Raw genomic sequence first — 15,578 nt, 5'->3', positions numbered from 1 at the left:
GATTGGACGAATACAGGTGTAAATGCATGCAATATTAGTTAAGGATGAATTATTATCTGGATTTCAAGGAAAATGTTGCCACATTTGCAGGATAAATATAAATGTAGCGCATCACAGTTCAAAATAAATGAGAAAGCATTTAAACTCTTGGATTTTGTGTCCAGATTGTTCTTTTGTTTCCCATTGCGAAGATGACACTAGGTACTGGATACCAGTTAAAGCTCTAAATGTGCCTTTGTTTAAAATAAACAGGACAATATCCAAGTTTGATAACTGAAATATGTGGGGTGGGGTGTCTCATCCCCCCCGTAAGTGTTCAATAAAGCTGACCTGAGAGAAGATTCACTCATCATCATATAGATCTTTTCTATTCAGTTGAAAAACAGACATGCAGAAACAGGTGTGAATTAGGAGTTGATATGTATTTCAGTATGGGACTGGTGTCTTCCAAGCCCTCAGAATTATTGTTGAAACAAGCAAACAATAGCTGATTTAGACTGTATTTGATTGGGTTTGGACATAACATCATTATTGTTGTGACTTTTTCCCAAGAATATAACTTTAATTATTGCTCTATTTTGTGTCAGACTATTGAGTCTGTTAAAGGAACAGAATAATGAGAAAATGAGTAGGTGAAAATGTAAGTATTTATATAAAAGAATACGGCTCAGAACCATTAGGCAGATTTGGTTGATTTGCATTAAAGCCCAGGCTCTTTTATATTTTGATGAGTCAGATTGTGTGTGCGTGTGTGTGGACAGTCTGCCCACATTAATAACACATTTGAGGTAAGATCTAGAAACTCACGCCAGCATCTCTGTATATTAAAGGGATTCAGAGCCTCCTTGGTGATTTGTAGTTGTTCTTTTTTCTTTGTTAAAAAAAATATAGGGATCAAAAGTCATCATGAAAAAGAAAAAATGTTTTGTTATGTGTGTTACTGTACATAGCATATCAGACCATTAGCAAAAATTAACAATACTGAAAGTCTTTTGGCTCAGAAGAGTCTTCAAAATTATTTTTTTCAAAAGAAAGACATTTTCCAGTTTCCAGTTAATGATTTCTTGTAACAAAGCAACCACTCCGTTGCAGTCAATCTAGTTTGCAAGGTTACACAGCCTGTTTCGAGAAAAATGAACAACAATATTGATCAGACAGCACTGTAAAATCCCTGCAGATATGGTAAAATAATGGTTATTTTGTACTATGGGAATGTGAAATATATACCCATTTAACACTTCTCAAAGATACATTTTGCTGTGTGTGACCACAGCTGATTACACATGGCTGTTTTGTCTCATCTAACGTGGTTCTTGTTTTCTTTTAGGGCTCAGCGCTCTGCCCTTTGACCCCACGGCCAGCAACGACCCTATCCACTTCAGTAGCTCTAATGGGCCGCTGGTAACGGAGTGTCCTTCCCTGGAAAACACTACTGAAAACAGCAAGAAGAGGAAAAGAACCAGTTTGCCTCCAGGTACTGAGAATATTACCTCACTACAGTAACATCATGACACTAAAGAACAAAGAAAGAAACCGTCATCTGTGGCTTTTCACTTGTGCTACACAGGCCCTACCTGGAATTACAGTGGCTCACTTTGTCTGGTTGGATGCTTCCTGATGGAATGTAATTTAAATGCTACCAGCATCAAATAACTGCTGGTGAGAGATAAACTATAATCCTGTTATTTTGAGACAGTCTGAAAGAGGTAGCCTTGTTTGGTCTTTGCAGTTTTTGATTAGCTTGCTGTAGCCTGCAGCTCTGCTTGTCTGGCCTGTTTGGAGGTCACACGGCTAAAAACAGGAAGCTGCACGGCAGAGATTTCACATCCGCCTGCCTCTCACACACACTGACCTGTTATATACGAAATACTGTGGTGATGTCCCTGTGTGTGTGTGTGTGTGTGTGTGTGTGTGTGTGTGCGTGTGTGCTATGTGCAAATGCTAACCCAATGAGCCTAATTTTAATCGGGGCCAGTGTGCTATCTAATTAAAGAAGGGCTTTCTAATTAATTGCATTTTAAGGAGTAGAAAGAAAAGGGCCCTTAAGAGAGAGAGGTGTTGCTCCATGTTTTCATCTGTCGGGGTGACACTAATTGGTCTGGATTTACAATCTGGCAGTGATACCCAGGGCCTCCAAATAAACTAATATCAGTACTTGCAGTGAACAGCTAACTCACTTGTGGTGCTCATAGTTAAACGTGGCCTGTGGAACCTTGCACAAGCAGGCTAAATAGCTAATTTTTCTCTTGCCAAAGACAGTCGCCAGCACTTCCCTCAAAGATCTGTGTGTGCTTTGTGCTGTTATAGATTTAATTCCCAGAGGTAGAGATAAGGTAGTCTTCACCAGGGGAGAATCTGCACAAGACCCGTCTTTCTTTCAGTCTCACGACTGGCTAGTGTTACCAATAATGTAAGGTAAATAATGGTTCTCCCCAGTCAACAACAGTGTTGACCTTGCGAGTGCCATCCCTTTAAATCTCGGAAAAACAAAGGTTTGCTATTTTAGGCAGCTGGGATTGCTTTTCAATTCAAATACATATCTTGTTTCTCCATAATCATAGTAAAGAGCTACTGAATACAATATCTACAATATATTGCTACACCTGTCCAGAGTGTACCATGCATCCACCTGCATCTTAGAGTTGTTTATTATAGTACAACAAAGCACAAAGCAAAACAAGACAGTTACATGTTCCTCCACAGTTGATTACATGATTACATTTTCCTCCACTCTTCAATAAATTACATGAAGTAGTTTTTTTTTAAGTAGTTTGTGTGCTCCACTGTAAATCTCCACTTAGGAAACCTGCGTTAGGGATATATAGCATTTTCGTTGAAGCTGGAGCTACTGCAACGGAGTATATAGCAGGACTTTGTACCGTGAAAAATAATAAATCAAATAACCAGTAAAGGCTTCTAAGCCAAATATTACACAACCGGACATGTACCAGCAGTAAAGTGACCTGAATTTGGGGAGAAATGACTAGCATTGGCCGAGATTACAGCTATGTCGCATTACCATGTAGCTAATAGTTAGCAGTATGCTAACGTTAGGTTGTAGTGGAACGAAGCAGCACTACCGTCAAAAATCACAGATAAAGGCTTCTGAACCACACACTACCCAATCGGACATGTTTCAGCAGTAATGCGACCCAGAATTGGGGAGAATTTAACAACAATGGCAGCCAAGATGACATTGTTTACTGCCGTTAGCCATGTAGCTACTTTAGTTAGCACTTGACACTAATAGAATATAGAAGCAATTTCTACAGTCAAAAATCACAACTTAAGGCTTTTAAACCAAATACTACTAACAGAAAATGTTTCAGGAGTAATGTGACCTGGAATTGGGGAGAATGTAATGACACTGGCAGCCAAGGTGACATTGTTTACTGCCGTTAGCATGTAGTTACATGGGACAATGTTAACACCGCAGTGACTTGGAAAAAAAACACTCCAATCCTGCCTACTTGGAGCAGATGACCAATCATAGAGCTTAGAGTTACATAACACTTAGCAGTAAGTAAAAAAAAAAAGATGAAACCGGAGTGTTTAGAATAGTTGGAAATCTGAACGTTTTAACTCACAGTAAGGTGACCAGATTTCTGAGACAAAATCCGGGGACATTTTCAGCCCAGAAGCGTAAATACTCACAAACAGGTAATGTTTTTATCTTTTATAAACTTAAAACGGGGACACTGCCCCAGGACCCCCTAGGGGGGTCCATGGGCATGTTCCCCTGTAAGAAGATTTTGTATATTTTAACGTTTAAATGCATCAATCTGGTGCACTTTGAAAAGAAATTCAGAGGTTGATTATTCTTATCTATGGATGGAAATATTTGAAAAACTATTTTCACTTCAGAATTTTAACCATGCACACACAGGTGGAATAATTTTTTCTTCATATTTTTGCATTAATGTCACTAGGAAGCATAGCAGTAGAAATATATATTCATATTTGTAAGTGGGATATATATAAGTAAGTGCGATTGTCTGGAATCTGGCAATATAATAACCATTATGGTGGGATACACTTGCTAAGCAATTTACAAAAATGTCTGTGCTGACATAAATAGTTTACATGAGAATAAATTATAATTTTGGCCCAAAGTTGGAGACCATGTAGAAATTTTGTTGCAAAAACCGGATTACCCGGGAACCGCTTGTTGTACTACCGATGCATGTGTTGAGGGAAGAGTTTGTGAGATATTTCACAGAGCGAGAGTAATGGGTGTGCAGAGATTTATGCAGAATGCAAATATAATAACATTTCATGTAAGTTCAATGTTACTTTTCTCGCAAACCATTTGTCACAGCAACTGGCCCTAATATCATTGGAAAGCTTAGATTCTGGTTGAGGTGGTTGTGCCAGACTCACGCCTTTGGCTGAGTCTCTATCTGTCAGAGGGAGAGCAGGTGTGCTGTTGTGAAGAAGTTGGTAATTTCATGGCGCAGATTAACACTTTTGCATGCACTATATCCTGTGTTCTCATTAGGGGCTGAATCCCCCTAAAGGTCTGATCCTAGAATTGCCCCTGCTGCTACTTCATACTTGTACTCCATTACACCTCAGAGGGAAATGTTGTAATGTTTACTGCACTACATTTATCTGACAGCTTTTGCTTTGTTGCTTCACGCTGGGCTTGTTTCTGCAACAGCTCATTGAGTATCGGATACAATTAAAACTATTGAGGAAATATTTTCCTTTGACATTGGTCCAGTATTAAACGAGATCGCTGCAGTCGGCAACGGCGAAACAAGCTACAATGTAAGTTAATAGGACAATTGTCCAGCTTGTATTTACGTTCATAAAAGTGCTCGTTTTGCCACTGATAGGCTCAAATTAATATTTTAAGAGTCCAACAACATTATGGAAAGGATTTCTAAGGAGGTCGACCTTTCTGTTAAAGAGTAAGATCCTTTTTTTTAAACATAAAAAGTCAGCGAAATTGCGTTCGCTAAACCCACCAGACTCCATGTAAATAAACAGTAATTTTAGCATCGTAAAATATGGGCACATGCACGTGTAGGATGCGCGTTTTGGTAATGTTTTCTTTCTTTTATTCCAATTTCGGGTCTGTCAGTCACAGTGAAAACCAGGGACATTTCCCAGGACAGCTCCAGCCGGGGACAGGTCACCGAAACCGGGGACTGTCCCCGGAAGCCTCCGTTTTTATAACTTTCACTTTGTTTTTTAAAGTATTCTCTCCTTCCAACATTCCGTCCCTGCAGAAACATTCATTTTGAGTGGATGTACACCTGCCGCAAGAAATCCAGTGAAAATGACTAAAGAAAAGGTGCAGCAGGTGCATTTATAAAAGCGACCTCTGCGTGCGTGCGTGCATGCGTGTGAGAGAGTGGTCTGCTTAGATTAAAGCCTGTCAGAAAGCCTTAAGATCAAAGCCCTTGTGGAGCACAAATCTGATCTGTCACTGGAAAAGCCACCCAGTTTTTTTCTTTCCATCATAGAGATAGAGAGCAAAATAACTCATCCATTATTTTTCTGTCAGTTAGTCAAGTTATGAACACTAATATAATAAAGGTGACATTAAAGCAGGATACATGTGCTACTATAATGATGACATCTCTTGCTGCAGTTCCTCTGTATTTACTCACAGCTTTGAGGAAAAACAATGACAAGGACAAAAAGTTCCAACATTGTCAAAGAAATGGATTTTATGTCCATTTAAAAAAAAAAAAAATAACAACCATCCTACTGCAAATACCGAGTAGTGCATTAGTTTTATGTTGGAATTTCATACATTATGTGATCATCCTGTACTCTTCAAGCCTGTTTACGCGTTGCATGCAAAGTAACTGGATGACTTAGATTCACAATTGAAGATTTCTGAGACATCTAACATTCAATTTTAAGGCAAAATCTACATACTATTTTGATTGCAATTAAAAGGCTGGTAGTGCAGTGGTAAGCACTGTCCAAAGACATGCAGGTTAGGGAAAGTCTTGACTCTAAATTGCCAGGTGTGAATGTCTCTGTGTTGGTCTCTTCGTGTCAGCCCTGTGATTGACTGGTGACTCTTGACCAATGTCAGTTCAACCGGCTCCAAACCCATGCAACCCTGTAAAGGATACGTGGTTACATAATAATGGATGGATGTTATAAGGCTGCAATTATAGCTAATTTCTGCCATTCTGCCAAATAATAATAACGGTTATTTGTATGTTTAGCTGCTTGTAGTGGCATGTCTATAGAGATGGCAATGCTGGTGTATAAATCAGTTGGTCATTTGGTTCACCACTTTGGTCCGGACTGAAATTACTCAAAAACTTGATTGATTTTCATGAATTTTTATAGAGACATTCGTGGTTCTCAGACATTGTATCAAAATAGTGACCCCCTTAACTTTTCATCTAGCACCACCATCAGGTCAAAAATGCAAATGTGTCCATGTAGGTGAACCAAAAGAGTCGTTCATAGTGATGGTCAAATGAAGCTTCGCGAACCACTGTCTTTATTTTCTGAGCTCACTAGATGGCGCTCTCTGTTCAAAGAAAAAGGTTAAAGGAATGGCAGTTCAGTGTGTTTTCAACCCTTTGTTGAACAGAGAGTGCCATCTAGTGAGCTCAGAAAATAAAGACAGTGGTTCACGAAGCTTCATTTGACCATCACTAGTCGTTCATGAGTTAGTTCGCTAGAGGCGGGCGGGTCAACGTCATGAACAGTGTAACTTAAAAGAACCGCTCTTCTCATCACTAGTTGGCGTGCTCAATTTAGGATTCAGCCCAAAGCACAGCTGTGCCTAAGAACAGCCTTACAGAGCTGCTACCATGGCTGTACTGTAGACTCTTGTCTTAAATATGACAAAAATCAAGTAGGCCAGATTTCAGCTGGTATTATTTATAATTGCACAGTACTAAATGTAATTAAAACACCATAATAAAACACTAACCTACAAGAATGTGGCTGAAGTGCTGTTAAATTGGTGAATTGGTTGGTTCCGTGACATATTATTAATTTATTCACATGCCAGTTGCAGTTCTTCCTTTTTTACACAGCATGATTCCCTTGTTGCGCTTACAGATACCACTTACACTGGGAGGTTTCTCTAAAACTGGTGTGGCACTGGTGGGTGCCGATCCTTGTAGGCAATGTATCAGGGCTTGTCTCTTTTTAACATGCAGTATCCCTATACCCTGTGGTCTGCACTAGACCTTTGCCAGTGCTGTCGTGCTGCTACCAGGTCACTACTGCAGCTTTCAAATTGAACTGCTCCCAAAAGTTCAATGATTTCTAGTGTTTTCACTGCCTGATTCTGCTTTTCTCTCTTTTTCCTTTTCCCTACGCTCCATTTTTAACTAGTAAGGTCAATACACAGCATCAGCATCAGCCTTGTTTGCTATATAATACTTCCTCAGATAAAACAAAGCTTTGAAGCAAAGAATTTGAATAGAGGATTTGTATTATTTGAATAACTCCAGTTTCTTGAGTAATCATTTCAGCCCTATACTGTTACATTATCCACATGTTGTTGCACAGCATGTAGAACCTGTGTAGAGAACACAGCAGTAGCTGGAAAGCTAATAATAGCCTGGTAACAACTGAATTCTACAGAGCATTGTTCCATCAGGCTAATGACTATGGCCCAGAAATGGCAGATCAATGATTACAGATGATTAGTGTTTCCCTGTGTCGGCTATGACTCCACTGTCTATCAGTTGTAGCCGCTTGCTTACTTAAAGTCACTCCCTGAAGGACTGGTAGCTAAATGATGGAGGTCTGCAACAGCTGGTGCTGTGGATTTACTTGCTTAGAGGGTGTAAATCTGTTTGGCTCCAGGTCGTCTTCAGCTTCAGTCAGGTCCTCCAGCCCTCTGAGGACGACTGATGGAGCACCGACTCATTAGCAGCCATGTGGATTTAGTCTCGTTAAGGGACCCTAATGGATAGATTTATCTCATTACATTTGGCACTTCATTAGATACACATACTGTAGGACAAAGGCATGTGGTCCTTTGGACACACACACACACACGATGTACTTGTATTTTTCACAAACTGTCATTCATTAAGCCGGTGTAATTACGCAGACCAATGTACTCAGAGACTGTATTTATGATCTAACACAGTGAGACAAACATCCAAACATCCTGTTTGGAAAAACTAAAACAGACATGTAGTTTATCATACCTTCTCTAGACTGACAGGTCCCCGAATTCTCCACACCAGGAGTCATTTGAGCTAAAGTAGTTATACAATTCATCCTGACTTAAATATCAATTCAATAGTAGTCAAAACATTTTATTAAAACCACAAATGACTAACCTCATGGTAGCTCTAAAGGAAATGTCAGACACTCACCAAAGTCATTAGGATTTACCCACTAAGAACCATGTATATATCTGCACCAAACTACATAGCAATCCAATAGTTATAATTCAGTTTGGACCAAGTGGTGGGCTGACGACTGACATTTATATTCCTAGAGCCACGCTAGTATCAAGTTATCCCTTCTGCATATGTCATGCTTATCTTCAAGGATGAAATCAATCTAACCTAATACTGTAGGTTTTACCAGACTGCATGAACTTGCATGACATGCACTGTAATGAAATCATATCTACAGCAGCTGAATAAAGATATATTTAATAGGTGTACATTAATCCCAACCACACACCACCAATTGTTATTATATTTTAGAGTAGAAGAGTGAGAATATATTTTTGAATTATTAATATGAAATAGCTGGAAAGTGACTTATGTAGGTACAGTGCATGCTTTATAGAAAGCTTTGCGTCGATGGGTTGGTGACTCAAACACATTATCATCCTTTCAGTTGCCAGCTCTTTGGGGTTCATTTTCACAGAAGTTAAACTCTACATTATTCACTCCTCCACATCTCCTCACCAGCGTCTCTTTACAGCAGACGCTGTAAAGAGAGAGTGTCTGCTGCTATTTCACAGCAGTCCATGATGGTCCTCTCTTTGCAGATCTGTTGTGATTAAACAAAAGCATGTGAGCAGAATGGGCAGTTAAAAGGCTGCTGGCGTGTTGTAGGAGTATGGCTTCACTCATTGAGTGGATCAATAGCACTTACATCTGATATGCTCTTGGTTAGTTTCACAAATCAACAGCTGTCTTATTGCACTCGAAGCAGTACAGTGCACACTCCAGGACTGTGCTTTTAATTTGAAAATGTTGCTTGACAGAAACCTTAGACTGGTGAATTTCTTGACAAGGACCTTATATAATGAGACTGATTCCATGACAGTATTAAACTTGAGCACATTTGAAATGCAGTAGAGCTACTATATTTAAGACAAGGCAAGGCAACTTTATTATCGCACATTTCAGCTACAAGGTAATTCAACTAATAATTTTATTTTTTTTAATTTTATTTATAATTTAACTAGTAATTTTATGCTTTACATAAAAAATTAAAAAGCAATTAAAATAAATTAAAACATTCTTTAAAGAGAATAGAAAATAAAATCAAGCTAAAACAGAATATGATGAACTAAAAAAATAAGTTACAGTGCAGTTTAATAAATAAATATGACTTAATTTAATAAAAGGCAGCGTCAAACAGAAAAGTCTCATACTTTTACTCCACTGCATTTATTCCACATACTGGTTACTTTGCAGTTTCAGGTTTTTCATACAAAACAGGTTTATAAAACCTGATGCGTTGTTATAGGTTAAAGCTCCAAACAGAGTATAAATAGTAGTTTCACCTTCACCAGCTACACCCTCAAAATATTTTTACTCAAGTGACATTTTTTGAAACATTTTGACATATCAATATTGCTATTTTATTTCCCTGAAATATCTAAATACCCTGTTACCATTAGCAGTAAAACAAAGCTGTGTTTGCATAACATTAACACAAGCTGTCTATTTATGCAACACATGCACCACCACCATGTTTCTATTCCCATTTTGCAGATAACCTGTTTTCACTTGAACATGGCATGCAATTATCTGTGTCAAATCATTAAAAGTTCATTCCCCTGTTTGTGAAAGGCAGAATTACCATCATTTTTCAAACCACACTGGGAGAGAAACATAATGGATTGTTTTGCGAGTGGTGGCTACACAATTGCTAAATGTATGTTGTGGGAATCTCAGGCTGTCAAGAGAGTCTCTAATTTGTGTTTAATGTGACAGATGCACTTTGATTGCATATTGAAGTAATTCAGCATTTGGTTTCTTTATCTGCTGGCAGGATTTCTTGGATTGTCGTGTTTATCAAGTGTGTGGTCCAGATAAGATAACTCAAGGAGAGTACTGTTTGCAAATCAGTAAATCATTTTTATTATTTTTCCCCATCATTGCATTTCAGTCTAACACAAAGTGAACATCAGATACTTTTCAGTATATCCAACACACATACATACAGTATACAGACCATTATCAATAAAAAAAAAGTGAAATGTCAGAAAACAGAGAATGGCCATCCCAGTCTCTCATGCCTCAAAGTGACATCCTCAAAAACGATTTGTTTCCAACCAACAGTTTAAAGGTCAAATACATTTAATTTACAGTGAAGATAAAATGGCAGCAAATCTTCACACTGGAGAATTTTGTCGATTCATTTTCTAATAAATTAATTGACTAATCGTTTTAGCATTATTACAGATTATTCATTTATTTCTACAGTACATCATGTGTATAAATGGTCCTGGTATTTAAAAACTTGAAACCAGTAAACCATTCCAGTTTTGGTGGGTTTTTTTCCCTTTCTTTTTGTTCATCTGAATTTTCACATTGATCTTTGATTTGACGGTTATTTATCTTCCTCACTTAACGCAAAAAATGAATGATCATCAAAGGAAAACGGTTGATTGTTATTAACAGACATTATGGAGATACAGTATTCCAACAGCTCTACACACTCATTTGCCCAGTGTGTGATCCCTCGGCTCTGGCATCTTAATGATACAACAATTCAGTTGGAAAATCTGACTGGCTCTCCTAAAGCGACTTCACTGTATGTCCAGATGAGATTATAACAACCTCATTTAACAGACAACCAGCATCATGACAATAACAACAACTAGTCCTGCATATACAAACAACACAATACTTTGTTTGTCAGTGCCCTTTATCAGCAGGACATCAATAGTTTGTGACTTTCAAAATCATTACAAATCACTGTTAAATCAGTTTTATGATTTGGCAACACTATAGTTTGGTTTCGGTAGAGATGATGGTTAAGGTTAAAATAATCACTTGCTGACACATCTGATGCTATTCTTGTTGGCAAAACAGCATCCAAAAAAACAATATACACATGACTCTAAAAAAAAATTAACATAACAGAATTAGATGTTGCCCATCTACAAACAAATTATTAATTGGCTCTGCTCAATCGGAACAGTTGCTTAAGTCTCTCTTCACCAGACATATTTGCATACTATTTTAACTTAATAGTTTCTGTATGCTGTTAATACCAGGACGCTGATTTGTTTTCTATTGCAGGTTGTGTTGTGAGGGTCACCTTGGGACATGCTGTCCTGTATCCCATGTAGGTCAAAGAGTATTTTGTGAAGACAGTAATACTTATTTCAACCTGCTAAAGGTGTCATAAATAAACAGTTCTGAAATATGGCACTTCAAGAAGCACAAACAAGTGCTATAAAATATGTTTAAATGCTACGTCACCCATCTTTGGTCTGTTGGCAGGCAAGAGTAGCTTTAAAGTATCGAAATAAATGGCCAGCTCATAAAGATTTCTTTCTGTAACCGTGTGTGTGTGTGTGTGTGTGTGTGTGTGTGTGTGTGTGTGTGTGTGTTCAGTTGGAGATCTACAGCTGTTTGTGTGACAGGAGACACACAGTTCTGGCATTGATGGATGGGGGAAACCAAATGACACACAGGATTTCCACAGATAAAAACATTTCAACGCTCTGCTATTGTGTGATCTCTCTCCAAGTCCCTCGCCCTGTCTCTTTTTCTTTCACAAATCCAGAAAACAGAACATGAGCTCAGCCGGTTTATTTGACAAGAGTGATGATCAAGGGGGCTGAATTTTTGTCACCGTCATTAGCACAGGGGCTGAAGAACGGAAAGAGCTTCTCGGTGAAATTACATCCGGTGAAGGAGAAGATGCAAGCCCTGGCGTCCACGTCATAGAAGGAAACTTGACCCCCCTCATAATCAACAAACACCCCAACCTTTTGAGGCATCTCCCTCACATTAAGATTAATGGCAGGGCCGGCATTGGCAGTTAACTCAACTCCGTTTCTCAGCCATATAGTCCAGTATCCATTCTTGGGGCTTAATCTTATATCCCCCTTCCTGTTGATGGACTGGTTTGCAACTCCTAAATCCCAGTTTGTTTTGTCTTTAACCTGGACCTCATAGTAGAACTTTCCGAAGGAGAAACCCTCCTTTGCAAGAACATTAAGGACATGTTCAAACCTCTCTGGTTTGTTTGGGAGATTCCTCTTTCTGTCTTCATGTGTGACTCGTTTCCCATCCGAAGAAATCTTGAGAAGAGGGTTTGCTGTGTCAGGATCCAGAGTCACATCCACAGCATGTCGCTTCAGTTCTTTCAAGTCGGGATCACAAAGCATCCGTACTTCTCTCCTCACTGTTGTCTCCAGCATGGCCATGGCTCCTTGCACAGTAAACTCATCATTGGTAAGAGTCAAATCAGACCAGTCCTTAACGTGGGGCGAAGCGATGGTAATTGACAGGACATTCTCAAGGAACATCAAGGCATCGTCGGTAAGTGAGACCTGATTAAGCTGCAAGCTTTTTTGCTTTATTTTCAAAATTTCTCCCTCCAGTTCTTTAATGAAGCCTTTGGTTTCTGTTTCAATTTTTTTCTGCTTCGTCTCAATTACCTCAGTTAGCTCAGCTTGGCTTCTCTTAATATAGTCCACCACAGAAGTCATCACATGCACGTTGTATGACAGCGCCTTTGCTGCATTATTCCTGCTAGCGTCCACTGAGTGTTGGATCTCGTGAATTTTCTGCTGACGCGCCTGGATCATCTGATCCATGCTTTTCTTCTCTATTCCCAGCTGGGTCTTTCTCATTTGTGCCTCCTCCTCCAGACTCACCATCTTATGGGTTTTATGGTCACTGTTTTTACAGGACTCGCATGCAAACATTTGGTCCACCGTGCAAAACAGCTCAAAAGGCTTGTCATGTGCCTTGCACATCCTGCTCTCTAGGTTCTCAACCGGTTGGATTAGCTTGTGTTTTTTCATGGCTGAAATTCTCTGATGAGGCTCCAGATGTGTGTCACAGAAAGACATGAAACACACTAAGCAGGACTTGAGGGCTGTGAGCTTTGCCCCTGTGCACATATCACAGAGCACGTTTCCGTTTCCTGCTTTTTCAGGGGGACCACAAGATCTTTCTTCAATCGATTTCTTGACCTTTGCAGCCATCCCAGCAATGAAAGTGTTAACCCGAAGCATTGGCCTGGTGTAGAAGTTCTCTTTACACAGTGGACATTGCATTACAGTATCGTTAGTGGCCCAGTAGTCTGTGATGCAATCAAGACAGAAGTTGTGCCCACAGGGAATTGACACCGGTTTAGTGAACACATCCAGACAGATGGAACAAAGAAAATTGTCCTCAGCAATTAGACTACTAGCAGCAGCAGAAGCCATGTCTAGAAAATATAAGGTGAAATATTAGTTTAAAAGTTAGACATTAATAGATCTGTAGTGACTGTTTTTTTACTGCTCTGTTTGAAATTACTGAAATAAACTAGTTTAACACTAAAGACCAGACTGCAAACATAACAAATTGCAACTTTACCTGGAGTATGTAGGTCTAAATCTTTTTTAGATCTGTAAAGGAAAGTAAAAACATGCGGCTCTTTTCCTCTAAGTTTCTCTTTCAGCAGTGACGTCAGAGTGCCAGTCTCCTCCCATTTCCTTATCTAACTGGAACAAGTTAACCCATTACAGGCTGCAATTCACTACTTTTTGTCTTTTTGATCCATTAGAGCTTAGTTAAAGGTATACAATGTGTCCCCAATCTTGACTTCAAAGGCTTGTATACAGCTATATGAGCAGTGATTTCTCTCAGGTGTGCATTATTCATATTATTCTTTGAACTCAGTTACTTTCTTGTTGATGTATTTACAATGTTAGTGCTTCAAAAATCCCTTTCATGTACAGTATTATGCACAAATGAGATGAAAGCTCTGAGAAAGCACAACATGCTAAATTCTAAATGGGTTTGTGAGCATGCATGTGTGTGCATTTGCATCACATGAGAGTGCTTGGTGAAGGCATCTGCATTATAAACTGTAAATGCTCTCGTCCTGTACACTCGTCTCTGAGGAAACAAGGGCTTTGTCACAGCTGAAATAATCTGTGTAGGTTGCGTATAGTATCTGTGCATTTGCAGCACTCATGTATGATTGACTGTATTTCTATTGCTGCATATGGGTTTATCCACAAACTGCGCTTTGCAGGAATGCAGGTGTGAGCATGTGAAAATGGGCTGATGGTTGGGAAAAAAGTGATACATTGTACTTAAGCTTTCAGTGACACAAATAATTAGCCTTCATGCAGATTGGTTTGTCAGTTACACTGGTTATTTGTCTGTTTAAATATGTGTATGTGGGCGTATGCTGTATGCATCATTTATCAGTGTTTTAGTGCTCCATTATTCAACATGTTGTGTATTTGCTGGAGTCTTTACTGTGGAAATGTGAATAGCTGGTGCAGCCTACGCCAGGCGTTAATTAATTCAGTGACTGGCAGTATCAAGACAGACTTTGAAAATCCAATCATACCACACTTTGATATATATATATATATATATATATATATATATATATATATATGCTCAGTACTTTTGAATTATGTATATTTACTGTTTATGTGCTCAGGAAAAAAGCTCCCCAATGTGATCTGAAAATGACAGGCCACCACTGATCAGAGCTCTCTTGAGCCACATCTTATCCAAGCCTCACCTCAATGTCTTGTCTGCCATAAAACATTCAAATGACATTTGGATCGGATGGGGATTCCCTTTGATCCTGGACTGTGTGGAACTCCAGGACCCGAGCCTTTCTTCTCCTCCGCACGATCCACTGGTTCATGGAAAGATAAGAGGGAGTCAGGGCTTTTTCTCCTCCCATGATTTTACTTCTTCTCACTCCTTCCTTCATTCAACCAGAGCTTTCTCCCTCTCGTCATCTCTGTTCTCTGGCCTGTCGGCTTCCACTTGTAGCTGCTCCTTTCACCTTGAATACATGAATAAGAGATTAGAGGAGCTCAAAATGCCAGAGACACAGACCTTCCTTTATTAGAATTGAATGCCTCCTGCTAGGTGTCTGCTCAGTTTTAAACTGAGTGTGATTCTACAGTAAAGCCTGGTCTCTGTAGCACATGCTCTAGCCTAAGAGATACAGAACAGTGGTGGGCTACAGGCTAAACTGTGTCACTGGATAACATCACCATCATTGACAAAATAACATTATTATTATTATTATTATTATAATAATAACTATTATTAATATTATTATAAGCTATAGGGCTAAAAGTATGTGTTTACACCTTGTCTACCTGCTGAGGTTCTCATCTCAATTAAAGCTGGCCCGTTAAAGTTCTGTTCACATTCAGTGTTACTCACCATACCCAT

General features: G+C 39.1%; 2 protein-coding genes across 2 annotated transcripts in view; one reads left to right on the top strand and one right to left on the bottom strand.

Annotated features, from left to right (window-relative positions):
• LOC144524170 (ecto-NOX disulfide-thiol exchanger 2-like) overlaps positions 1–15,578 on the top strand; it is a 184,358-nt gene that overhangs the window by 49,962 nt on the left and 118,818 nt on the right. The window contains exon 3 of the mRNA XM_078260239.1: positions 1,328–1,474. Within this exon, the coding sequence (XP_078116365.1) occupies positions 1,328–1,474 (147 nt within the window). The remainder of the gene's footprint in view (positions 1–1,327; positions 1,475–15,578) is intronic.
• LOC144524167 (zinc-binding protein A33-like) lies at positions 10,251–13,838 on the bottom strand. Its single transcript, XM_078260235.1, has 2 exons — positions 13,740–13,838; positions 10,251–13,590 (listed from the first exon to the last, which is right to left on the bottom strand). Exon 2 carries the CDS (start codon positions 13,586–13,588, stop codon positions 11,957–11,959), a length of 1,632 nt encoding a protein of 543 aa, XP_078116361.1. The 5' UTR covers positions 13,589–13,590; positions 13,740–13,838; the 3' UTR covers positions 10,251–11,956.

Source organism: Sander vitreus, chromosome 10 (assembly GCF_031162955.1).
Source record: "Sander vitreus isolate 19-12246 chromosome 10, sanVit1, whole genome shotgun sequence".
NCBI lineage: Eukaryota > Metazoa > Chordata > Actinopteri > Perciformes > Percidae > Sander > Sander vitreus.
This window is presented reverse-complemented; position numbering and strand designations above follow the sequence as displayed.